This window comes from Pelodiscus sinensis, chromosome 2 (genome assembly GCF_049634645.1).
Source record: "Pelodiscus sinensis isolate JC-2024 chromosome 2, ASM4963464v1, whole genome shotgun sequence".
NCBI classification, from domain to species: Eukaryota; Metazoa; Chordata; order Testudines; family Trionychidae; genus Pelodiscus; species Pelodiscus sinensis.
This window is the reverse complement of record NC_134712.1, coordinates 178,602,665-178,628,586: the sequence shown is the minus strand read 5'-3', so window position 1 is coordinate 178,628,586 and position 25,922 is coordinate 178,602,665. Positions and strand designations below refer to the sequence as shown.

Below are 25,922 nucleotides of genomic sequence, written 5' to 3'. Positions count from 1 at the left end.
TCTTTTCTAGGTGTGGACTCATTTTGACAATTCAGAAAGACTTGGTGACCCAAGGCAATTCAAAAATGGGGGGAGGAGGGAGGGCACAGCCACCTGGGGAGACACTTGGTGACCCTTTTGAAATGTAATGCTGACCCATATTTGGGTCCCGACCCATAGGCTGGGAAACCCTGCCCTAAAGAGACCAAAATCCCAAATAAATCCATCTTTCTCTGGGTAAAAGTTTTACACCAGGAAAGCTCCTGAGCCTTCTTTATCAATGGAAGAGGGATATGTAAACTGATAGTTTTCCCGGTTACTTACTCTGAGCCTGACAGTAAATACAAGTATTTTCACAAAGTACAAACAGTAGGATTTAAGTGGTTCCAAGTGAAAACAGACAGATCAAAGTAAACTACTAAATTAAAATGAAAAGAAAATGTATAGCTAGTTCCAGTTCACTAAAAACTATTGGAAGCAGATTCTTATCCTAAAGAGCTGTTCTTGTTCCTGACATAGTCTTCAAGTCAAAGATGATCTTTTATTCTAACTTGGTTCCCAGCCTTGTTTGGAGTGTGCCACATCAGCCAAAGACAAACGGTTGATAGCTTTCCGTTGCTTAAATAGACTTTTCTCCAGGGCAGGAATCTTTTGTTCTACATCCTCCCTTCCACGGAAAAATACAAGGGTCAAAATGGAATCCCAATACCAAATGGTGAGGTCACATGTCTTACTAGCCCAGTAGCATTTGGACTTATAGGAAAAACAAGGCTCTTTACAAGTCATTAGGTTGATGGCTTCAATATCTGAGATATAAGTGAGAGGATTATTCTGGGAGGGGTGGGTGAGATTCTGTGGCCTGCACTGTGCAGGGGGTCAGACAAGATGATCATAATGGTCTCTTCTGACCTTAAAGTCTATGAGTCTATGAGGTTGATCACCAAGGTGTTATGGCTTCCAAAGCACAAGGGATGGCTCTCCTCAGCACACTGAAAACTATAAACAGTTTCATACTTCATATTTCTAACTTTATCATGCTTGTGTGTAGCTGCATCAAAACAGGATACACAGATTCAGCAGATTATGACATTGATAGATTACACGAGGTAATTTGTCTACAGCATCTTTGAGTTATGCATATTTATAATTTATATTCATAAGCCAATTTTCATAAAACATTGGTGGGGGGAGGGAGGAGAATCATCACAGGTAGTTTTATAGAAGTGTAGCATGTATCCTGCCATCTGTGTAACATAACAAGATGTAGCACGGTCACAGGTGAAAATGGTAAAATCAAGGGAGGGACATAAAATCTTGACCGAGACAAAGTGAAGTTAGAAGGTGAAGTAGCTCTAAATCTAAAAAGGCGTATCTTACTTTACAAGGCTATTCATAACTTAACTTCGGACCAATTCTGCTACCCCTTCACATGCAGAACTCACATATCCTGGTCCTCAAACTAAAGCAGTGATGGGCAAAAGGGCCTCCGCGGGTCGGATTCGCGCCAAGGCACAGTGGGTTCCTAGTGGGAAGGGGGAGGGGAGAGAAAAGGGGCTCCCCCACTCCCGGACCAATCAGGATCTGTGGGTGGGGCAGCCCGTAAGCATCCTGGCCCTGCCCCTTTCGGTTTAGGCCCCACCCCTTCTGGGCAGCCCAGGAGCACTTTAAAAATTTCTGAAGTGGCCCCTGGCCAATAATTATTGCTCACCCCTGCTGTAAAATCTTCTGGGCAGGGAGTTTCCCTCACAGACACCTAGGCTTTGTCTAAACTAGGAGATTATTTCGCATTTACTAAATTCAACTTCTGGGCACCCAGTTTTACAAATCCGAAGTTTCAGGTCCTCACCACAGGGAAGTATTGAATGTAGTCAGAGGCAGGCTACACTAATGTGGAGACACTACTTCGGATTCAGAGCTCCAGGAAGCACTCTGGGGAGCTACAAGAGGCCTTCCAGAGGCCAATTAGTTAGAATTAGTGGCACTAGAGTGTCCAAACTAAGATTATTTTGGACTTGCAAGCTTGGGAATAGCATTATTCCTCATGAAAACAGGACTACCGAGTTCGAATTCTACAGCCCCTTATTGTGGAACAACAGCGTTGGTGGTGTGTACGCATCGCTTACAAAAATTAACCTTCAGGGGCTTATTTTGGACTAAGGTGCTAAGTGTAGACCAGGCCCTAGATTTTAAGGCTAGATGGGATCATAAGATCATCTAGTCTGACACGTACAAGACAGGCCATGGAATTTCATCCAGTGGTTCCTGTGTCTAGCATTCTAGGTTTATGAAGTTCCATGTACACCCATGTTGCTTTAGAAGTTAAATAATAAATAAGATACAGCTGCATTAGTAGAGAACAGGCACTTAAAAATACCCAAAGGGCCCTCTCTTGCTTTTTACATAGTAGAAAACAAGCATAATCCAAAACCACCTCATCTAAATGATGTCCCAGAAGTAATATAAAAAATTAAAAGAGCAGCAACAGAATCCATCAGGTACATGCAATCTGTCATGTAAATAAAATAACCATATGTTTAGGTATGTGAATGACTAGTCGACATGCTAGTTAACTAGTCGCTTCCCACCTCTCCCCTTGCTGCCTCTATCAGAAAGATGCAGCAATGGAGGGGAAGGAAGGGGTGCTTCAAAGTGGCAGCGCCACATGGAGCTCGGGGCCAGATCCTGGGCTCCACGTAGCATTTCAAAGCGGCAGCGCAGCATGGAGCCCAGGGTCAGCTGGGGACTCCCCTGGTGACATCAGGTGCCATGCAGCCTGCTTGAGTCTCCTGCTGGCCCCATTCTCCTCGCAGTGCTTTCGCCTTTGACTTCAAAGGCAGAGACACCCTTATCAAATATCTGATGCAAATTGCCCGACTATTCGATTAGCTAATTAAGCAAAATTTTACATCCCTACATGTTTTGAAAAAAATCTGAAAACTCATTTGCTGTAAAGCTCCATTCCCGCACGTGCAATGCTTCCCCTTACCACACAGGCAAACACACACTTACTACATGCTCCACAGGTGAAGCAGCCATCGTGGTAGAGATTTCCCATGGCTTGGCAAGCCTGGCTTGCTCCGTACACACCTTTGCTGCACTTCACACATGTTCCTGAAAATGAAATAAGAACAAAGAGAAATCAGAAATAGACAGTCATAACATGACAAGTGCACACAAAGGAAAGAGATGGCTTAGCTGCAGAGACTCTTTTCCTGGAAAGGACACGCTGGCTCATTAAATATATTCATATTGACCAACAAAAAGCAGAAGGTAGATACAGTTGTCACAGCGAGGGAAGCTAGGCAATTTCAGTATTATGCATATGTATATTTTGCAATATTGCAAACTACTGTGCACTTCACAATCGAGATGAAAGCAACTAGTCAACTACCCGATAAGCATATGCTTATCGGACAGCCAACTGGACTAGTGACTCGACTAGTCGTTTTCTCCCCTACATGCTGCCTCTATCTGGGAGAGGCTACGAGGGTGGGAGGAGCAGGAGCTAATGCTGGGGGGAGCCGACTTAAAAGCTGGTTCCTCCCAGTTCTGTCTCTGGGGGTGGGGAAAGGAAGGAGTAGGGGCGCAGTAGGGAACTGGTGGAGTTTCCTCCTTTGAAATGTACCAAGAGCCCCTTTTGTACATTTCAAAAGCAGGAAGCACGGAGCCAGCGGGGGACTGCTTGAGTCCCCTTCTGGCCCCGTTCTCCCCGCAGCACTTCCACCTTTGAAATGTAGCAAGAGCCAACAGGGCTCTTGCTACATTTCAAAGGTGGAGGCGCCCTTACCCACTAATTGAATAGTCGATGCAAACTGCATCGACTATTCGATTAGTTGATTAATCTACACTTAACATCCCTACTTCACAAATCTGATGACAGCATCAACCTTTAACGTCAGTGTAAATAATGCAAAAGACTCTCAAGACTCAGTTCCCTCTCCACACTCATCCTTCCCCAGTAACCTCATACAGACTGTAAAAAAAAAAAAACACTGGGGAAAATTTGAGTTGTTCAAGGTAAGGATGTTAAAATGCAGTTAATTGACTAGTCCATAGTCACTTTCACATTCCTCCTTTGAAACGTACCAGAGCCTCTGCTGGGGCTTTTGTAAATTTCAAAGGAGGAATGCCGCATGCAACCCAGGACGAGCGGGAAGTCCTTCTGACTCCAGGCTGCACACGGGTGCCTGCTCTGAAATGCACAAGAGTCCCCAGTGGATCCTGGGTTCAAGGGAAATGCCGAGGGGGATTCTCCAGCTGACGCCAGGCTCCATGGTTGCTCCTTTGAAACACAGAGGCAGTTTTAAAGGGGCAGCAGCTGCTCCTTTGAAACGCCACCTTGGGGTTTCAAAGTGGCAGCACCGCAGAGCTGTGCAGCACTGCCACTTTGAAGTACCCCTTCTCCCCCCTTTGCTGCCTCTCTCTCATAAAGGCAGCGGGGGGCAGGAGGGGAGAATATCGACTAGTCAAAAGACTATCTGATAAGCAAATGCTTATCGGATAGTCGACTAGTCTAACATCCCTAGTTCAAGGACAAATAGATTCTACTCTCTCAGTGTAGAATCTCTCTCTTGATTGTTACAATGGCTAAAGGACACTAGGATTTTCTTTTAATTGATCAATTTAAATCTTCAGCTATTTCAGCCTATTACCTCTTCAGATGAACACAAAAACCATGAAATTTTCCACTAACCCGGCCTCTGGACGGAACATTAAATCTACATCTTTTTCCTTTCCCAGACACCTTCTGAAAGGGAAGTCTGTGTGACTACTCTATATAAAATGTATGCTGGGCGAGGTTTCCCCACCATCACCCCCTCATATGAAAAAAAATTCCATCTGGCGGAGCAGATGTTTGCTGGCAACAGCAATGAAGAAAGCTAGTATGGACTTGATTCTCAGAATAGCCTGCAGAATGAAGAGCAGCTAGGGCATGCACATACTGATTTAGCCTTAGGAGCTAAAACTCTACCGACATCTCTTGGCTCTGAATACGGGGATCATAATTACAAAGGCTAGCCTGAGCTGGCCTACAGATCCACCCACACACAGTGTGCTATGACAGAGGAAATGTAAAAATGAAACTAAATGCGTTGACTGGGAAGCAAAGTTTAAAGGACTAGCAGTGGCCCCCAACATGGTGCCCACAGACGCCATGGCACCTGCTGGGGCATTTATGTGCGCCCGCCGAGGGACCAGGGCCGGCACGAGCCATTCTTGCGCCCTGGGCCCCAGGCATGCGGCACATGTGCGGCCCTGCCCCTGGGCACGCGCAGGGCCGGATTAAGGTGGGGGCTAGCCAGGCAGCTGCCCGGGGCGCCAACCTATGGAGGGCGCCTGATGGCAGCTGTAAGAGGCGCTGAGCGCCCGGCTGCCCAGCGCTCCTTAGAGCTGCCATCAGGCGCCGGGGCTGCATGGCACCCCTTAGATCTGCCATCAGCGCCACGCGCCCGATTGCAGCTGTAAGGTGCACAGCGCGCCGGGGCCACGCATGCACCATGTGCCCAGGGACGGAGCCGCGCATGCATCGCACACCCTCTGCCCAGGGCACAGGAATGGCTCGAGCCGGCCCTCGCCACGCAGCGTATGTGTGGCCCCGCCTCTGGGCGCCCAGCAGCCCCAGAAGGTTGGGGACCACTGGACTAGCCTACGTCCTTTTCATACTCACTCAAGCAGAATAGCGGAGAGTAACCCTCACACCCTGCTGCTCAGCCAAGCAAGACTAACACAGGTATCCAGATGGACTCTGTTGCAAAGTAGCAGCTCAACTCTCCAAACACTCCCCACTGCAAACAAGGGGTCAAGGAGCACACACAGCTTTCTCTCTACTCCCTTTCACTGGCAAAAAGTAGCTGGCCAGCCCAAGTGGAGTTGTAAACTGCAGCGACTTACTCCCCTCTATCTTGTTTGCTTCTTGAAGGGGAGAGGGTATCTCTGAACAGGATACCTCCCTAAGGCAGCTTGGTTTGTGCATTGCCCTTTGGTCAGGCTAGTGCCTAGCAAGGATGCTAAATTCAGATTAATCAACTAATCGAATAGTGAATGTAATTTCATCGACTATTCGATTAGTCGATAAGGGAGCCTCCACCTTTGAACTGCAGCAACAGCCCCACTGGTTCTTGCTACATTTCAAAGGCTGAAGCCCCATGGGGGACCAGGGTTAGTGGTGGACTCAAGCAGTTCCCTGCTCCCTGCAGTGCTTTACTTTCGAAATGTACAGCAGCCCTCCTGGGACTCTAGTACATTTCAAAAGGAGGGAGCCTGGGGCCAGCAGAAGACTGAGTCCTCAGCTCACCCTAAGCGCTTCTGCTTTTGAGCACTGCCAGTTCCCCGCTGTGTCCCTTCCCCTTCTCCCCATGGCGACGGTACCAGGGGGGAGGGGAGAACTGGCTTTTAAACCAGCTCCACCCAGCACTGGATCCTGGCTCCCCCTTTGCTGCCTCTCTCTGATAGAGGCAGCAAGGGAAGAAAGCAACTAGTCAAACCACGAGTCGACTATATGATAAGCATTTGCTAGTCACAACTAGTCACTTACATCCCCAGTGCCTAGAGGACAATGTAGCTCCATGCAAGTAATTTGTATATGCATTTACTTAGCTGTTTACTCAAAAAATCATTGTGCTTTATTATTATTGTTCAGTATATAGCAGTCTGGGTGTTGCAAGATGCCATGCAGGCAAATAACAAAAGGACAGGGCCTTCTACCATGGAGCCCACTATTTAAAGGTACCCATGCATGAACATCCATGAGGCTATAAAAGCATGGAGTTTCAGGAATCAGGCCTTGAATTGACACAGTACAGTAAAAGATGGCAATGGGGGGGGGGGGGGAAGTAGGGGAGAAGAGGTGTGTAGGAGGAAGAGGAGGGCTACATTAGGAAACGATCACAAGAAGTCTTGAGGTTATGTTAGCCCCATTTTAAGAATGAATATATTTCAATTTGGGGGCAGTGCCTACTGATGGCTGGACTTGGCCTTGTATCTTCCTTGAGACATAAGCAGATACTGCCTCACAAGCAATAAAAAAACAACCTATAATTGGTCTGCTTAGCCCTCTCCCTGCAGTTATGTTTAATGTATGCCTGCCCTGCTTGATTTCCAAAGAAATCTTTTTTGATAGTGAAATGAGATTACAATTAAAATGAACATGGCAATAATAGGACCAGGAATTCTGCAACTGAATGGGAACTGTCTGCATTATAAATTATTGTTACTTTCTTACGTTCAAAAACAGCAAAAGCATAAAAGGGCTGGGGTGATGCATGGCAAATGACATATTTTGAGGGGAGGGACAATCACCCTTATCCATTTCCTTCATGGATCTGAGTGGGAATATTCCTCGTTGCTCTAGTACTGTGTAGAATCCATGATGAAAGGCATGCCGGAAAACTGCTGTCTGACTGACAGAGAAGGAGACGTTATTGTTTCAAGATAAATGCCAAGTGGAGCTAGCTTGTCTGTACTAAACATTCTCACATGACCACGACAGACCAGCTTTAATGAAAAATCAGGCTCAAATGAGCTGAAAAATTCACAGGCAACATTTTTAGCAGGGCCGGCTGATTACAGTGTTGTAATCCATGTTTACTTCACTGTACCAAGAGAGATGGGGTACAGACCTGGGGTTGATTTCTGCTTCTACACTGACCTCAAGATGGTCATGGGCATGTCAATTCATTCCCGTAAATCTGTTTCTCCTTCCAACCTCTCTGATCTATTCAGACTGTCAAACTGTCTGGAGCAGATACTGTCTCTTTCTTTGCATGGACACAGTACCTAACACAGGGAGATCCTGGCTCCATTTGGAGTTTATAGACACTGCTAACTGAACAACTGATTGCATATTGGATTTGAGAATCCAAGATAATGTGCAGTTACTGAAAGGTCTGGTCCATTTTAGGAGCAAAACAAACCTATTTGCAACAGTGTCCAAAAGGCATTGTCAACAATGGCTCTGGCAGAACCATGCTGGCTCTGGATTTTTGGCAAATGTTCTCCTTCCTGCTAACACTGGCAGCAAGTTTTCATCATTCAGTGATAAAAATGCCAGAGATCTCTCTACGGCTACACTTGCACTGTTGCTTCCTATTAATCTTCCTACTGCACACATAGTATCCCTGAGTATGGAAAGCACATTACAAATGTATTAAGCTAGAACTCTGAAAATTGTTTCAAACACAATTCCAAGCCCTAGTGGGGATAAGATACAAAGAGCAGAATGGAAAGAATCCCATCATAAGACTGAGAATAGAAAGCTATTTCACTTGTCCAAGTGTGGTCTGAACAAACACACCAGGCTTGTTATGGATCCATACCAACATGCCAGTCACTTCACAAAACTTGCCAGATCTTCTCAGAGCACAGCTATTTTATACACTTATTAAAGCATGAAATATCTGAAAGCAAAATAAGAACGACAGACAGAATGGAAGATAAGATAAGCTTTGCAGGCATTTGGGACATTAAGAAAGGAAAATCTGAGCTTTCAAATGCATCTATAACAAATTAAAGTATGGTACAACCCAACCTTTTGTCCTACCATCTGACATGCATAGCTCAAGGCTGATTTGTAAGATTCCCTGTTGCCTAGATCCTGTGATGCTGAAAAGCAGGAAAACCGCTTTTTTTGCAGTTTTAAGATCCTTCCACAACAGTTACTGTTTTTTCTTAAGTATCTATGTATTTATTTTATTTTAAAAATGCCTAACTGTTTTCCTTTTACATACAAATGTAACTTTTGTTCCATGAAGTCTCCAGAACATAATTTCTTCCCCTACAGAAAGTTCTCCCAGAGTTATGAAACTCAATATGAATTAACAACAACTACAATTCAGAAAAGGAAGTTATATGTAGTTCATCCTGAAATGTACTAAAATAGTTTTAGCCAAATTATGCCACGCCCTGATAATTAAACAGCAGAGATGGCTCTGTCTTAAGTGCTTAACATTTAATACACTGTGCAGGTGGAATAAAACACACCTTCCCTGCTGCATCATGTAACAGGTAGATCCGTGTGACAGTGACAGAGGTCCAATGGAATACTGGCACACAAGTGTAACACAGCACCTATTTAGTCTTCCGCAAGGCTGTCTCTTAGCCATAGGATAGCAGCACAAGAAACACAACCCTCACCACCATCCAGTTTCATTTCACAGATGTGTTGAATGTCCCACCTACACAGGACTATTTAAATGCTACTACTATCATAGTCAATGACAACCTATCACACTACAGTCCGTAAGGTTCTTTTAAAAACAAAAAGAAAATATTGGGCCAAATTAATCCTTGATATAATACAGGTCAGTGATATTACTTCAGGGTTGGGTGTTTATTTCTATCCATTTTACTGTGCTAAGGTGGCGGTAGCAATGCTGTATATTAGAAAGTTTCTCTCTCATTTTAACCTGACCCCTTCCACATAAAAAACTACAGAATTAATTATGATTTTTACCTTACACTATTTACTCTCTTGAACCCTCTCAGCTCACCCCCTACTGCCATGATGAACCTGCTCTTCTCTTAGGACAAAGCATCAGCAACATGTGTGCTGAGCTACTGCAAACCACACGTTAATTGCCAGCGGAGAGCAGTGTGCACAAAGTTCAACTCCATTTCAGAACCTTAGTTAGACTCTGCTCCAAACAAGACTTAACTCCAGGCTTTTTCAATGCTGCTGAGCATGCTTTCTCCTGGCCTACACCACCAGTATAACTGTCATCACCATCATTTCAGCTACACTTTACTGACACTCACCAGTGGCAAGAGGGGCATTTCCTCCTACAGATTAGTAGGATAAATCTTATTCCGCAACGTCAAGCATAAGGCTGAATACTGTGTCTATGTTTACATTTTTAAAACGGGTGCCTTACTAGGATGCCTGTATGCTACATTTAGATGCTCAGATCTCTACAGTATTTGTGCAAGCATCAACCTGCGCATCTAAATGGTGGTTGAGGATGTTCTGCTAAGTTATCCACAGAGTATTAAAATGTACTCTGAGGCAGTGGTTTTCAAACTTTTTTTCTCATGACCCTGTAAGGGAGGGGTGGAAAGGACGATGCCCACGACCCAACATAATTTGACTAGAGTGGGGATTCTGGGGTGGGGCTGAGGATGAGAGCTTTGGAGTGTAGGGAGGGGACTCTGGCTTTGGGAGGGGTCAGGGCTGCGGGGCTTACCTCGAGTGGCATCCCAGTCAGCAGTGCAGAAGGGGTGCAAAGGCAGGTTTCCTGCCTCTCCTGGCACTGCAAACCATGCAGTGCCTCAGAAGCAGCCAGCAGCAGGTTCGCAACCAATGGGAGCGTAGAGCTAGTGCTTGGGGTACAGGCAGTGCACAGCACCTTGTGCGCTCTCCTCCCCCACCTACAAGCCAAGCCTGTTGCTGGTCACTTCTGGGGTGCAGCACAGTCTGCAGTGCCAAGACAAGGAGGAAGCCTGTGTTAGCAGCCCCATAGATCACCTGCAGCAACGAGACCCAGTGCCTGACATTCTACAACCCAGTACCGGATCGCGACCAGTAGTTTGAAAACCGCTGCTCTAAGGTATCCCTTTCATCCACACTACAACAAGCCTGAATCACACAGGTGAAGCACTAGCAAGTTCACACTCAAGTGCTCTGGTAGGGCGGTAGCCATGCTTGGAAAGAGAAGGGTCATAGAACTGCTGACTTCAGTTTAGTTTCTGCTTCTAGGGCAGCTTGCCTCTGAACAACAAAGAAGCCACTGTTCCATTTGGCATCATGTGGAAAGTAACTGCCCCAAGTAACATCTGAGACTTTGAACAACAGGGCCTTTGGAGCACAGCTGGGACTGAAAACAAGCCTTGCAAACTGTCTCTCAACTCTTACATTTGATTTCTTCATTCTAATGCATCAGAAACGCTGCTGCCGGAAACAGCCCAGGCTCACATGTCCAGCAAGCCAGAAGAGGTCCCAAGAGGTGTCAGCAGCAGCATATGATCATCTGATATTATCTGAAATGTCAGTCCTACCCACTAAGTTCAACAACTGGGTTTCTGTCTGCTGCAAACTTCAAAGTCTAAATGACATTTTCTCCTCCAAATGTTGCTACTTCACTTCTAGTTCTTTCTAATCTCTAACTTGCTCTGGGTTCAGCAAAACGATGCTGAAGAGTAGCATCGTGTAGGACTGATTGGGGCATTACACTTCCATCCACCGTAGGCTGTTGAAAAACTGTCTGATTTTCAGGTTAAGTGACCTTTTGGGACACAGCGTCCAAATCAAAATATTGCATGACCACATTTACAGATGTGCCCCTCCGCACTTCCTCAGCCAGAAGCCTAAGACACAGAGGGGAGAACATGAAGGTGTGAAACTTGGGCTCAGATGACAGGCAACATTCTCCAACACAGCCTCTGATAAGGAGGAAACAGCTTGGGCATGACTCATAGTAGTCTTGGATGACACGAGACCAAAGTGATATAATAAAAGTTAAAAATTACTTAGAGAAGTTAGATGTCTGCAAGTTACCAGGGCCTGATGAAATGGATCCTAAAATACTCAAGGAGCTGACAGAAGAGGTATCTAAGCCTTTAGATATCATCTTTGAAAAATCATGAAAGTTGGGAGAGATCCCAGAAGACTGGAAAAGGACAAATATAGTGCCCATCTATAAAAAGGGACATAAGAACAACCCAGAAAACTACAGACCAGTCAGTTTTAACTTCTGTGCCAAGGAAGATAATGGAGCAGGTAATTAAGGAATTCATCTGCAAACCTCTGGAAAAAAATAGGGTGATAGGTAATAGCCAGCATGGATTTGTAAAGAACAAATCATGTCAAACCAATCTGATAGCTTTCTTTGACAGGACAAAGAAGTCTTGTGGATAAGGGAAAAGCAGTGGACATGGTATACCTAGACTTTAGTAAGGCATCTGATACAGTTTCGCATGACTGTCTTATCAATAAACTAGGGAAATACAACTTATATGGGACTACTATAAGGTGGATGGATAACTGGCTGGATAATAACTACTCTCTGAGAACGGTTAACGGGTCAGACTCGTGCTGGGAGGGCATAACAAGTGGGGTTCCGCAGGCATCTGTTTTGGGACCGGTTCTGTTCAATATCTTCATCAACGATTTAGACGATGGCATAGAGAGTACGCTTATTAAGTTTGCAGATGATACCAAGCTGGGAGGGGTTGCAACTGCTTTGGAGAATAGGGTCATAATTCAAAATGATCTGGACAAACTGGAGAAATGGCCTGATGTAATTAGGATGACATTTAATAAGGACTAATGTAAAGTACTTCACTTAGGAAGGAACAATCCGTTTCACACATACAGAATGGGAAGTGATTTCCTAGGAGGGAGTACTGAAGAAAGGGATCTAGGAGTCATAGTGGACCACAAGCTAAATATGAGACAACAGTATCACACTGTTGCAAAAAAGCAAACATGACTCTTTGATGCTGTTGTGAGCTAGACCCAAGAACTCATTCTTCCACTCTACTCTGCACTGATTAGGCCTCAGATGGAGTATTGTGTCCAGTTCTGGGCACCACATTTCAAGAAAGGTGTGGAGAAACTGGAGAAGGTACAGAGAAGAGCAACAAAAATGATTAAAGGTCTACAGCAGTGTTTCTCAACCTTTTTTAAACTAAAGTACTCCTTTTTTAAACACAAAATTTGTAGAATACCTCCCTTTTTTAAAAAAAATTATAAGTACCCCTAGTACCTACAGTTTTCAGACATACACATTTTTTTTATTTATTTTTTTTTTTTTTTGCCATTGCAACACATTTGTTTAAAAAACGTAATCGTAGCCGGGTGGGAGGTGAAATTTTTGCATGTAAAAAGTACAAAAATAAGAAAGCGCATAAAACTTAAAACAAAAATTCAGTTCTCTCCAAATTTCAGTTGTGTTGATGTACCCCCCAGACTTCTCTCAAGTACCCCTCAGGGTACTTGTACCACTGGTTGAGAAACACTGGTCTAGAGAACATGAGCTATGAGGGAAGGCTGAAGGAATTGGGCTTGTTCAGTTTAGAAGAGACAAGACTGAGAAGGGACATGACAACAGTTTTCAGGTATCTAAAAGGATGCTACAGGGAGGAGGAGGAGGTTCTTCTTGGCCTCTGATGATAGGACAAGAAGCAATGGAAAGAAAAGTCAAGTTGTTTCCATGGAAATGCCTCCAATACATTTTCTATGTGTTTTCTCCCATGTGCATGCACCCAGGAGCGACAGGTTTCATGCTCTTGTTCTCTGGATCCAAGTCCCACAAGTGTACTAATTCATGCTCTGCAACTAAGAATGCTGGAAGAGTTAGTGCCCGATTCCTCTCTTCCTGCCCCCTTCGCCCAGTACTGCACATGAAAGTTCTTCCAGCTTTAGAACTTTTCCAGAATCAGGCATGCATCTAGTAGGCAGAAATGAACACATTTCCAAAGGGAAAGTTGCCCTTATCTCCAGCCCACAACATGGGCCTTTAAAACAAAGCATCAGAAAACCCTTCTGTTTTTACGTGAGGTTCCCATTGCAGCAGCCCTTAAATTATCTTTTCGGCATCAGTAACATTCTGTTAAAATCTGCAGTCAATACCAGCTGTCAGATTGTAACGAGTGCTGGAGCAAGTTCACTGCACAACTCCCCTTGCTCTGACAACTCAGTATACCCATCTGTATGTGCCAAGAGTCCAAGTCTCCGCTTGGGATGAATGATTCATCTTGCATTCTAATTTGGTGAAAGAGAAAACCCTCAAACTCAACTACAAGATTCACTCTGTCTGCTACAAAGCTTCTCAGCGTACAATTTCAAACTAGGATACCTGGGACTCTGATAAAATACCAACAGCATATCAGCTCCATCCTGAAAAGCTCCATCCATCACAGGATTTAGATCTGGGATCTCAAACTCCTAGCTCATGGGCCAGTGAGTGATTGCACAATCTAGCCTGTGACTCCCGATGAGCTGGGGGCAGGGAGAACTGTCTGTTACCAGACCCCAAGTCCCGCCCCTTCCCACCATTACCCCGCCCTTTCCCCTCATGGCACCTCGCCCCTGAGCAAGCAGCTTTGGGGATCACTAAGGGAAGGGGGATATCAGGTGCCACATGGCAACAGTGGTTCCTCCCCCCCTGTATTCTCCAGACAGAGGCAGGAGCCGCAGTGGAAACAGTGTAATGGGCAAGTGAACTCGCTCCACTGTGCTCTGCTTCCCCACAGCTCCTGTCAACGTGAGGAGTGCAGGGGAGCACAACCACTGCCACTGCACAGCAACAGGCCTTCCCCTGGTGATCCCCAAAGCCGTGTGCTCAGAGGACGGGGTGCCATGGGGCAGAGGACGGGGCAATGGCGAGAAGGGGCAGAGCTTGGTGGACTGTAAAGGACAGTCACCCCAGGAGTCCTGGGCCGGACTGTGCAATCGCTCTAGCCAGGACTGGTCCACAGGCTGGGAATTTAAGACATCTGATTTAGACCTTAAAGTAAGAATACATTAAACAAAACCCCAGAGTTTGGTTTAAAATGCTACTGACAACCACTGTCTTTAAAAACTAAAAGCCAAAATTTCCACCTACGAATGCAAGAGGTACACTCATTACATGTATGCACACCTGTTTCACCTACAAAAATCCAAGTCTTTACATGTAAACTGGGTAACTACACATACAAATGGACAGTCAGCATAATCATGGAACCATTAGATTTTCATTCAGAAGTCTGAATTCTCCTGCACAGTGGGCACATACATATTTCTGCAGTCCTCCTGCTGTGCTTATACCTGAAATGTTGGCCTTAACTTTAGCTGCTGAGAGCAGATGAAGAAAATATTAAGCACCCAAATCCCACAGAAATTCTATTGGATTCAGGCACCTAACTCCCTCAGGCTTTCTTGATAGTGGCAGTCTAAAAAAAACGCTGATAAAATCAGTATTGATTTCCAGATCTCTTTCATGTGGCTCTTTGTTTCTACTCAAATGGAGAGATTCATCTATGCTTTTCTCTCCCAATCTATAAGTTGGATAATAGCCTTTGATTGTAACAGTCAACATAGCTCCTGAGATTCCTTGTGCCTCTTAAGATACTGCATAATTCATAGCAGTGAAATTAACATTTCAGAAAATACTCTTAAAAACAATCAAAAAGCCAACTCCAGAGATCCAAGCAAGTCTCGTTTTTCTGACAGCTTATATTATACACTATTACAAAATCCTAACTTCTTTGGTTCGTTCCTTCCTTTGTCGTACCATATATGGTTTGAAAATCCAGAAGTATTTTGTATGGTATGTATGGTAATCTGGTAATCTTGTGTTGGCAGACAACTAGACAGTCTTTTACTCCTCAAAGGAATTAATTTACATTGGATTTAGTCTTTAAAAAAAAAAAAGCTTCCGTTTACCAAAGCTGGTTTTCACACTGTATCTTATCTTCTACTGCATCTCCCTTGCTAGGAGCAGAACTCTTTATTACACATATCCACTCCTAACAGCAGTAGAATAAACAATATCATTTTTAAAAATCTCATCTGTGCTTGTAATAGAATGCTGCTGTGTTTGGTAATCTGAAATGCTAAGAAACAATTACTTGTGCTTGTGTTTCTAACCTATTTCAGTTCCTGGCCCCGAGGCCATAGAAGAGGTGTTGCATTTGAGTTCATAATAATGCAAGGGGACATTTCAAACAAAAAAACCCTGAAAACCTATTGCTGTTCTTTTTTTTTTTAAATCAGTTTAATAAAAATAATTGTGTCTTGAGGAACTGGCTTAGTGAAAAAACAGATTTGTAATACCTAGAATCCTTAGCCTGTTGTTTGCAATGTAGCTGTAGCCATGCTGATAGCAGGATATTAGAGAGACAAGGTAGAGAAAATAGTACATCTTTTATTGCACCAGCTTCTGTTGGTGAGTCTCAGAGGGGTAGCCTTGTTAGTCTGTAACTTAAAAAAAATGAAAAAAGAGTGGTCCTGTAGCACCTACAGACTACAAAAAGAGTATCACTAGGGGGCTACACCCCCTGCTCGCTACACTCACCAACCCACCTCTCTCTGGGGGTAGATATCTAGCTGGGGGCAGGAGCAGGCTGGAGGTGCAGGATCTCAGTGGAAGAAGTTAGTGAGGGGGGCTAGGGATGCAGGGTTTCAGCAGGGTGGTGAGTGAAGGGCCTAGGGGTGCGGGGTCTTGGCCAAGTGTGTGTGTGATGGGGGTCTGGGGAGGGCGCGAGGCTCCCTGATCTCCCCCCCTCCCGAGGGAGGAGGAAGCAGGGAGGTTGAGGGCAGAGGGGGTGGCGGGAGGCAGAGTGCCATGACATTACTCTGTCTTCCCACAGGAAAAACATTTTTTAGAGAGAGAGACAAATGAGCTTTCATGGGCACCATCCACTTCTTCAGATGAGAAGTGGGTTGTGCCCACGAAAGCTCATCATACTATATACAGTGTGTGTGTGTGTATATATATATATATATATATATATATATATACACACACACACACACACACACACTTTTGTTTGTTTCTAAGGTGCTATAGGACACTCATTTTTTAAGTTTTTCTGTTGGTGAGTGTCAAGTTTGAGGATGTGTGCTTCAAAAGTTTGTCTCTTTCATCAATAAAACAATACTCTCATATCCACCTAGTCTAACTCTGTGCTTATCCTTGAATAACAAATAGTTTACTGAATGCATAAAAGTGAAAATAAAAAAAGCAAGCCATAGTTAAGAAGAGCTCTGTACTACATCAATTCTTTCAAAATATTCCAGGAAGTGACCACTAAACTTCCCTCCATAGATCTGGGACTCAAAAGCTGCTGCAAATTCTACCTCTTCCCTTAGCATTTTTGCTCCCTTACATGTTATTCTCAGTTGGTTGCATTGCCCATCCCTGTGTATAGCTTCCTGCTAGGAGTAGGTCACTGGATCCTGGGAACTAAGAAGCCTCCATCTCTTCCCCTACAATCCTAATAAAAACAATTTGATGACTCACCATCTGACCTTGCATGTTACCAAAATACCATTACATTGCTGCATACTTCCTGAAAGTTAAAAGGCACATTCCTTGCATTACTGCCAATTTAAAGGTGGCAAAAATCTAACCATCCGTATATCCGTCTGCTCTGGCATGCACTTACTTCCTTTACACACATTAAAATACAGTATAATCTAGCTCCTCTGTTCACCCATTCAAACCACTGTGAATCCAAAACACATCCTCTACTGACGAGACTCTCACAACCCAGTCAGTGGAATATTCTATATTCAGAGGAGTATTTAAAACACTATTCCCAAAAAGCACAAAGACACTGCCACGCAAAATGAGAATGTCAATAAGCATTTTACTCTATGTGCCCTTTCACAGAACTAAATTTGATTACAACTATGGTCTCTATTCTAGAATAACGATGTAAAATCCCATTTAAAATATGATGTTTAACTGGTTAACCGATCTGCTGTGTTGCACCCTGCGCAGGAGCCACTGAAACAAGTCACTCCGTGGCACAGTGGGCCCAACCAAGCTGGAGCAGCCACAGGTAGGGCAGCGCTCTGGTTGGGGTGGGTTCCAGTTAACTTGTTACCCATTTATATCCCTATTCTGGAGTATTATTTTCCATAAGTTCCTACCTAACCACTGGGAAAAACAATCTCTCTGTCCTTTGTATACCAACTTTGGCAGCTACCTAGCTTGCACAATATTTATTATGAAGTTCATGGTAAGGTTGGCAAAAACAGAATGCTCAAGTGTCACTAGTGTATTGACTGCTTGCGCTGGTGCCAACAATAGTGGCCTTCATGGAGCAGCAGAAGTAAGCTGGAAGCGTAAAGGCCTTCCCCTAGTTTGTACCTGCAAGTCTGCACAAGGATCAAGCAGCACAGAGGGGGAAAAAGGCAGGAGAGTTCAATCTACTGCTGTGTTTGGGGTGTTCAACCCATGTTATCTATGGGCATGCCTACACTACAATCTTAAACCACCTTAGTAATTATTGTGGTTTTTCATATCCACATGACCCTCCTCCTGTTGGTGAAGCTAATCCTCACTAGAAGTGTTCTAATTTGTTATGTACACCAATACGGAGGTAATGTGTTCCCCTACACATTGGTGCACATAAAATTCATTCTGCATATGGACGATCGTGGGGGGGGGGGGATTGGAGTATGGGAGGGGGCTCAGGGTTGAAGAGGATGAGGGCTCTGGTTGGGGATGCAAGCTCTGGTGTGCTGGAGGGGGCTCAAGCCTGGGGCAGAGAGCTGGGGTGCAGAGATAAAGGCTGTGGCTGGGCATGCAGGTTCTGTGCTGGGGCAGGGGATGAGGGGTTTTGGGTACAGGCTGCTCCAGGAGAGGGGGCTTCCCCAGCAGCTCCATGCCAGGTGAGATATGCGCCTCTCTTCTGGCTGTGGCAGCTCCGGTGAGGCTAGGCCGGGCTTGGGGAGGTGTGACTCTCTCCCAGCTATGGCAGATCTGTGCTGCTGGGGCGGTGGGGGGGGGGGGGGGGGGGGAGGGGCAGAACTCTGAGATGGTACGAGCCTCTCCCCAGGCCATGGGAGCTCCCTGCTGGGGCTGGAGGAGTGTGCCTCCCCTCTGACTCCAGCAGGGAGCTCCCACAATGAGGAGAGAGGCACCTCTCCACCAGCCATGGCAGCTCCACGCATGCACGGCAGCCCTGAGCCCCTGCATGGGGCTTATTAGGCAGCTGTGCGGCCACATGGCCATGCAGCTTAGAGGGAACTATGACCTGGAGCACTTGCTCTGACTTCAGAGATGCAGTGTGGGGGGCTGAGAGCTAGGCTCACTGCTTTTGGTAGAGCTTCCTGCTCCAAGCCTAGGTGCCTCTTCAGACTCCCAGCTCCCTACTCCAAGTGCAGCTGTCATCCAGGCTCTGGGCTTCTAGCCCCGATGACAGTCAGGCTCAGTGGTGGGAGGAAGGACGCAAGAGCCTGGGAAGCAGCAGGGCTGTGGGAAGCCAGGAGCCCCCCCACCACTCCAGGGCAACAGACTGAGCAGTGATCCCAGCAGTTTTCCCTGTAAGCTGAGCACTTGGGCAGCAGCCCAGGAGATTCCAATGCCACCCAGCTGATTAGCAGAGCACCCAAATCTCCCACAGCCAGCAGCATGTATTTCTATTGGTGGAACACATTTGCACATGCCTTGTTGCACTTAACAAAATGTATTCCACACATGGATGGAAACAAATTGGAGGAAACATTGGATCCCAGTGCAGGATCCACAGCAGGGAGCCATGAGCCTCTCTCATCAATTCAATGGCTCCATTAGGGAGCCATGAAATTGACAATTAGGACTGCTACAGATGATCTCAAGAATGCAGTGTCTACACAGACACTGTCGCCCTAATACCACCAACATAAGCCCTACGTCTCTCTTGGAGGAAGAGTTGTTACGAAGGTGTAGTAAGCCACCAGCGAGGGCAAGGCTAGGTCAATTTAAGCCGTAGATCAATATAATTCTGTAAGTGCAGTGTGCAGACCAGGCCTAAAACAGGGAAGAATAAGTCATAGAACGCATGATCCTGCTTCTACTTAAGTTAATTGCAAAATTCTCACTAAATTCAATGGAAACAGGATGAGACTCACTGTCTCCAAGAACTGCTATTTCTAAGATCTGGTAACCAGACTAAACAGCCACCATCTCATGAAGCTATGATATAGCTGTGAGAGAGAGCGAGAAAATATATTATTGAACTCATCAAGAGATCATTGCCACCTATGATATCAAATGGACTGAAATCAACAGAATATTTTAAATTCTTACTCTGGCACACTCTTAGGTTAAGTTCTCCTCTCTTAACTACATGGCATAAGTATACTTTGGAGCATATGGATCTGAGCTATAACTTTAAAATGTAGTCTATTTACAGCCTGATTTTTGGATGTGCTCATTCAAGTTGTTAAATATCTGCAGCCTTAGCTTTATCCAACTTTTTGATTGATTACAACACTAAGTTTTAATTAAAGCTGAATCACATACTATTTTTAGTAAAGGAGGTAATCTTCAAAAGGTGTTAAATTGCAATCAAAAATGAATTAAGGTATTTCAAAAGTCAGAACCCTTCCACCTCACCCGACTCCCATCATCCTCTCCTGAAGTTGCTACGGAAGCTTTGTTTTAAAAACAAGTGATTCTGAAAAATATTTCAGTCAAAATAAAATTTCTAGCCTGTACAGTGAATGACACGTAAGTACAAAAATAAACCACTAAAGGAGAGCAAAAAAAAAAAGCGCACCCCTCCGAGTCTCTGAAGGAGTGAACCCTACAGTAATTAATACTGCTAGAGGCATTATGACAATTTACAGATTGTAACTGTAGAAATCTATACTCACCAAAGTAGTCAGCCTTAGGACGAGCATCCATCTCTTGCTCCAGACGCTGGGTAAGTGCTTCTAATTTTAATTCAGCTGCAGACGGCCCTTGTTCCTGTTGTGGAAGGAGGGTCTGACAGGGTAATTTTATTTTTGTAGAACTGGAATTCTCCTGGTGTCCAGGATCATGCTGCAGACTGCTTATGTTCTCTTTAAATGGAGAACTTGGAGCATCAGAAACCATTGACCTGTGTGAAGCTACACTGATAGCATTCTGCTCAGGACTTATCCCAGAGCCAGGACAATTAAGCCAGTGATTTTGTCCATGAACGATGAAATGGCTAGGAGACTTGGGGTAAGCCGTTTCTTGCTGATAATCTACACTTGGAGGCAATGGAGTAGGAGATGAAGAAGTGAAAGAGCTAGAATTGTCATGGTACCGTAATGGGTGGTCATGACTGGTGACCTCACTCTCAGGGTTTGAGCTAAATTGATTAGACTGACCTGAAAACCCTTGAGCAGGCAATGTTGATGGGGTTGAGAAGGAGGAAGATCTCGGCTGCTGAAGTCCCCCTGGTGTCTCATCCTCAAACCCTGGACAAGTGGAGAAGGGGGTCAGCGTAAGTGCAAAAGAGGAAGATCTCTGACTGGCTGGGTTTTGGTCATAGCCTCGACTGAGCCTATTGCTTTCATTCCCATTTTCCTGGCTTCCATACCCACTTTCTGAAGACCTGCAGGAGTTCAGTGACTGCTGATGCTGGTAAGGGTGAGGATCAGCGTGGGTTTTTGTAGGACTCCTTGGTAACTGATCACTATGATTATAATTTGACCGTGAACTCCCCATGCTGGATTTTGGGATGGAAAACTTACCAGCATCTCCTCCCCAAGATGAGATGCCAGTCCGGTTCTCCTCAGTATAATGCTGCCCATGGGGAAGAGACGGAGGAAAAGATGACCCTGCAGCACTGGGATTCATATGGGCTTCTCTGTGGAGCCCATGTCCTTCAGAGACCTCTGAATCCCCCAGATTCTCACTACAGCCATATTCTTTGCCAGCTGTTTTGCCATCTTGGTATAACTTTGTTCGCTGCCCCTCAGGAACAGCTTGCGGATGGTGTGGAAAAGCAAGCTGGTGAGCTGCACACACTGATGCTGTGGCCAGAGGAGGTTTGGCAATATTTTCTCCTGAATGCAACTTACTGGCTCCTGCAGCTAGTTTTTGCACAGGAAGGTTTGGAAGTTGCTGCTGGGCACTGAAACTGGCCCCACCATTGAGAGAGCCAGAGCCAGCCAACATCAGCTCTTCTTCTTGCTGCTGCTGTTGTTGCTGGAGATGGATTTTAGCCATTTTGGTGGCAAAAACTCTCCTAGTTTCCTCAAATTCCGGGTTGTTACCAGCAGCTTTGTCCACCCGAAAGAGCCCATCCTTGGAGGCTTCGTACAAATTGAGATCTTCTATGAACTTACTCGCCTCCAGGCCTAGATCATCATATTTATCCATTTTTATAAATTCACTAGCGTCCCCCTTCCACTGGGCGCAATTTAATGTTGAAAGCTGGAAGCCATCCAGGCCTCTAGCACCCGTCAGGGCTGAATTCACGTTACTTAGCAATCCTCTGCTTTATGTGCTCAGCTCCAAAAAAAAAAAAAGGTTATAGGAGTTCCCACGCTTTGTAAAAACAATCCATTTTCTGGAGTTCTCGAAAAAACGGAGGCAAACAGACCTCAGCTTGGCTCTCCCGGCTCCGCAGCAATAGTGGCTTCCTACCCTAAGGAACAAACAAACAAAAATGCAGCTTCGATTTTTATTGCCAATCTGGGCGAGGGGAGGGGGGGGACCCCTCCAAGAAGCCAGCGGGGAGAGGGCTGCTGGCCCAGAGGCGAGGCGGTCTCCCGTTCACCCCGCCATGCGGGCTCAATTCAGCCTGAGCTAGCAGGAGGCAGGCTCGGGGAGAGAGTTTGCAAGCGCCTCGTGGGCGCACACACGGCTCAGCCCTTCCCTCCCGCCTCAGGGCAGCCGGGGCGGGGAGGCCCAGGCACCGGGGGGGGGGGGGGGGGGCCCGTCCCGACTCGCGGGGAGCAGAGCCAGCCCCCGCCCAGGGACCGCGGGGAGGGGCCCGGCAGCGCGCAGAGGGGGGGTTGCCGGGAGCCCCACGCACCTCCTGGGGACTCCCACGTGGCCTCCGGGAACGCGGCTCCTCCCCGGGCCGGGCTGGGGCTCCCCGGCGGCGGCTGCTCTGCGGGACTCGCTGCCGCTTCGCCCTGCCCCGCCCGCGTCGCGGCCTCGCCCCCTTCCCGCCGCCGCGGGGCGGAGCCGGGCGCGCTCGGGCTGGGGAGGGGGCGGCGGGGCAGCTGCTGGGCCGGGCCTGGGGGAGCCGGTCCCAGCGCTTGGCAAAGGGGCAACGCGGGGAGCGGCTCCCGGGCACCTGCCCCCCTTGGCCTCCCCCCCCAGCCCCGGGACGTGCGCTCCGTTCGCTGCTCGGCCGCACGGTGAAAGCGGAGCCTCGAGAGCGGCTTGGTAACTGGGGCTTCCCTGGCTCGAGGAGTCCTTGTTGCTGCTGGCCCGTGTTCAGGCCAGTCTGCTTTCAAGTCCTTGTGCGCGAAACACGTGTCAGGAGGGGCTGGGTTACCAGCCCTGCTGGGGAATGTTTTGATCAAATAAAAATAGACCCCGCTGGCTGGAGGAGAAGCCTAGAGTGGCCCGATCCTGCAAAAACAACAAAAAAACACACCCCACGCTGCTCCAGGACATTTCCATGCGCATTGGATCCGCTGAGGACCTGTGGTGCAGCTGGGGAGGAAAAGACAAGACCAGCTGTTCAACTGCCAGCAACTGCGTGTTAGCCTGCAAACCTGGCTGGCAATTGCTGATGCTTTCAGAAGGAAGTGGCACACCGTTTTTGGCACAGCTATGCAGTTCTTCAGTAACCTAACTACAACGCACCGCCCTGATGACACAACTCCACTGAAGTGCGTGGGGCTCCAGGCAGGCTTAAGGGCTTGCCGATTAGGAGCTCACTGCAGGATCAGAGCCTTAGGCCAGGAACTAGCAACCAGTGTTTGTAACTTTATTCACACGGGAAATTCCACTGACTTCTCAGATGAGTCATTTTTTTTTCACCTGCATAAAGTGTTTGCTTTGTCAGGGTCATAGTCATCATTCAAGGCAGGGTTCTGCCTGCACAGATCCAAAGATTGCAGAAGTGGTAAATAATGAAGAGGGTGAAAACAAACAATATGCTAATGTGGCTAAATGTAAATGTGTACAGCCAGGAACACTGAACTTAGGGGAGGGCCATGCCTCATAATAGGGAACTTTATCCTGGGAACCAGTATCTCTGAAAAAGAGTGTAGTGGATAATCGGTTGAATATGAGCTCCCAGTGTGATGCTGTGGCCAAAAAAGTAATGTGAACCTAGGATGCATGACCAGAGGAATCTGAAGTAGGCGCAGTGAGGTTATTTTACCTCTGTTTTTGGCACCACTGCAGATGCTGCTAGAATATTGTGTCCAATTTTGGTGTCCTCAAATCAAGAAGGCTGAGAGGGTTCAGTCCCCAAATCAAGAAGGCCTGAGAACAAATAAAGGATTGCAAAGCATTCTTATAGACTTAATATATTTAGCTTATCTTTATCACAGCTTATAAGTACCTGCACTGGAAACAGCAGAGGTGAAAGTATAATGGTGTGCCCTGGTGCAACTCAAGCCAGCTGGCAAACTGGGCTCCAGGAGGTGGGGCGGGCTCCCTGCCTGGCTCCTGGGGGTCTCCTGAAAGCTGCAGCACTAAATAGCAGGCAGCCCAACAAGTTACAGGAGTTGGCGAAAGGCATGTCTCCTGCCCCCACACTAGTAGGGTCTGCTCTATCCCTGTCCCCCTCCCCCAGGGTGCTATTTAGGGAGGACAAGAAGGAGTGAAGGCCCCTCCCTCAAGATAGGTACCAAGATGCTGCTGCTATTCCCCTTCTGTCAGCATTTGTCCCTGTACTACTCTCTCCCCTGGTGGACGGAAGGGGAGGGGACAGAGAAGGGAGGGAGTGACCCATGCTGTGTGAAATGCTTTTGCTCTCCAATAATGGAGAGAAATAGCAAGCGGCATCTTGTACGAATCTGGAGGAGGCAGGAGACTTCAGGCCCCCAGCTCTCCCTAAATAGCATTCTTGCTCTCCTGCACTCCTTCCACACACACAGCCCCCTGCTCTGAGCTCCTCCTTACACTCCTAACCCTGACTCCTGTACCCCTCCACGCACACACTCTTCCTTGAGCCTCTCCTCATACCCACAGCCCTGAGTCCTGCACCCCCGACACACCTCAACATTCTGCTGAGTCCCTCCTCACACCCGGTCCATCCCTGACTTCTGTACCCCTCACACATATTCTGCTCTCTGCCTTGAGCCCCCATCACTCCAAGCCCCTGCCCTGACTCCTGCACCCCCCATATTCCCATCCCCAGTCCTGAGCCCCCCTCACCCACCACAACCCTGTCTTGAGTCTTCACACGCCACCCCACACTTACATTTCTTACACATCCTGTTGTATCACAACACCCCTCCACTCTCTGCCCTGACCCCCCCAGGAGGGTGTGCAATACAACCCTACCAGTAAGAAATTTAAGTTAGTTTCACCTCTGAATGTGATACAATGTCTGGAAATTGAAGCAAAATAAATTAAGACTGGAAATAAGGCATACATTTTTAACCCTGAGGGTGATTAAGCATTGGCTAAAGGGTTGTGGTAGATTCTTCACGGGCAATCAAGCTTGGATGTTTTTCCACATTATATTCTCTAGTTCAAATAGGAATTATTTTCGGGGAGTTCCATGACCCATGTTATGCAGACCAGATGATGACAGTGGTCCCATCAGGCTCTGGGGAATCTAGGAAATGTGGGAAGACCCCCTTATTTACATTGGTTGGTTAGCTGGGGTTTTTTTTTTTTTTTTTTGGTTTCTTATTAACCTTGACTGCTTCAGGAAACAATCCTGACTGCAAACTGTTTGCAAAACTACAAGATAAAGCAAATCATAAAACAAAGGGAGGAATATTCCACAATGTATCTTGTTCACACTAATAGCGAAACAACCTTCAGGGAGGTGGTCAAATCATTTCCTTCTCTGTAAAATGAGTGGAGTGGGAGAAAAGAGACAAAAATCTCTATTTTTGCTTGTTGGTTTATTTTATTTTTCACACATCCATCCTCTTTCCTTTCGCAGGGTAATTGTTGTACTCAAGCCAAACTCATGTGACTTAGTTTATGATTAATCAGTCAGAAGCCTTGAAGGGGGAAATTCCTATTGAACCATTGAAGGAAAAGGAAAAAAAATCCTCAAACACCTGCTTTCCTCCAGGTATTTGACTAGCAAGAAAATAACTGTGCAGGACTATTTGCAAGACTGTACTTGAGAACTAGAGAGGCAGATTGCAACCTCCAGATATCTGTGTCACTGAAAAATAAATTGCTGGGTCCACAACATGATGGGGCTGGCCAACTTTGCCCCTGTTTCTCCCACCCCTCCCCACAAAAAAAAGAATCACATTCAAAAGTTATGTTCATTTCCCAACATTATTGTTGTATGTTGCCACTTTTCTAATAATATTCTATGACCATTATTATTTGTGTTATGCTAATACTCCAGCTGAGATCAGGCCCTAGTGTGAAAGATGCTGTGCGAACACATAG

General features: G+C 46.3%; 1 protein-coding gene across 3 annotated transcripts in view; it reads right to left on the bottom strand.

Annotated features, from left to right (window-relative positions):
- Positions 1 to 23,156, bottom strand: part of LIMD1 (LIM domain containing 1) — a 61,907-nt gene extending 38,751 nt beyond the window's left edge. Inside the window, exons 1-4 of one of the 3 annotated variants that reach the window (XM_075921877.1) lie at positions 22,405 to 23,156; positions 21,116 to 22,014; positions 20,267 to 20,839; positions 2,989 to 3,090 (exon numbers count right to left, since the gene is read on the bottom strand). In XM_075921877.1, coding sequence (XP_075777992.1) covers positions 2,989 to 3,090; positions 20,267 to 20,839; positions 21,116 to 21,746 — 1,306 coding nt within the window. In that variant the 5' untranslated portion in view covers positions 21,747 to 22,014; positions 22,405 to 23,156. Of the gene's footprint in view, positions 1 to 2,988; positions 3,091 to 20,266; positions 22,015 to 22,404 lie in introns of all 3 variants that reach the window. The other 2 variants (XM_075921875.1, XM_075921876.1) reach the window with 2 other exon arrangements.
- Between the last annotated feature and the right edge of the window lie 2,766 nt (positions 23,157 to 25,922).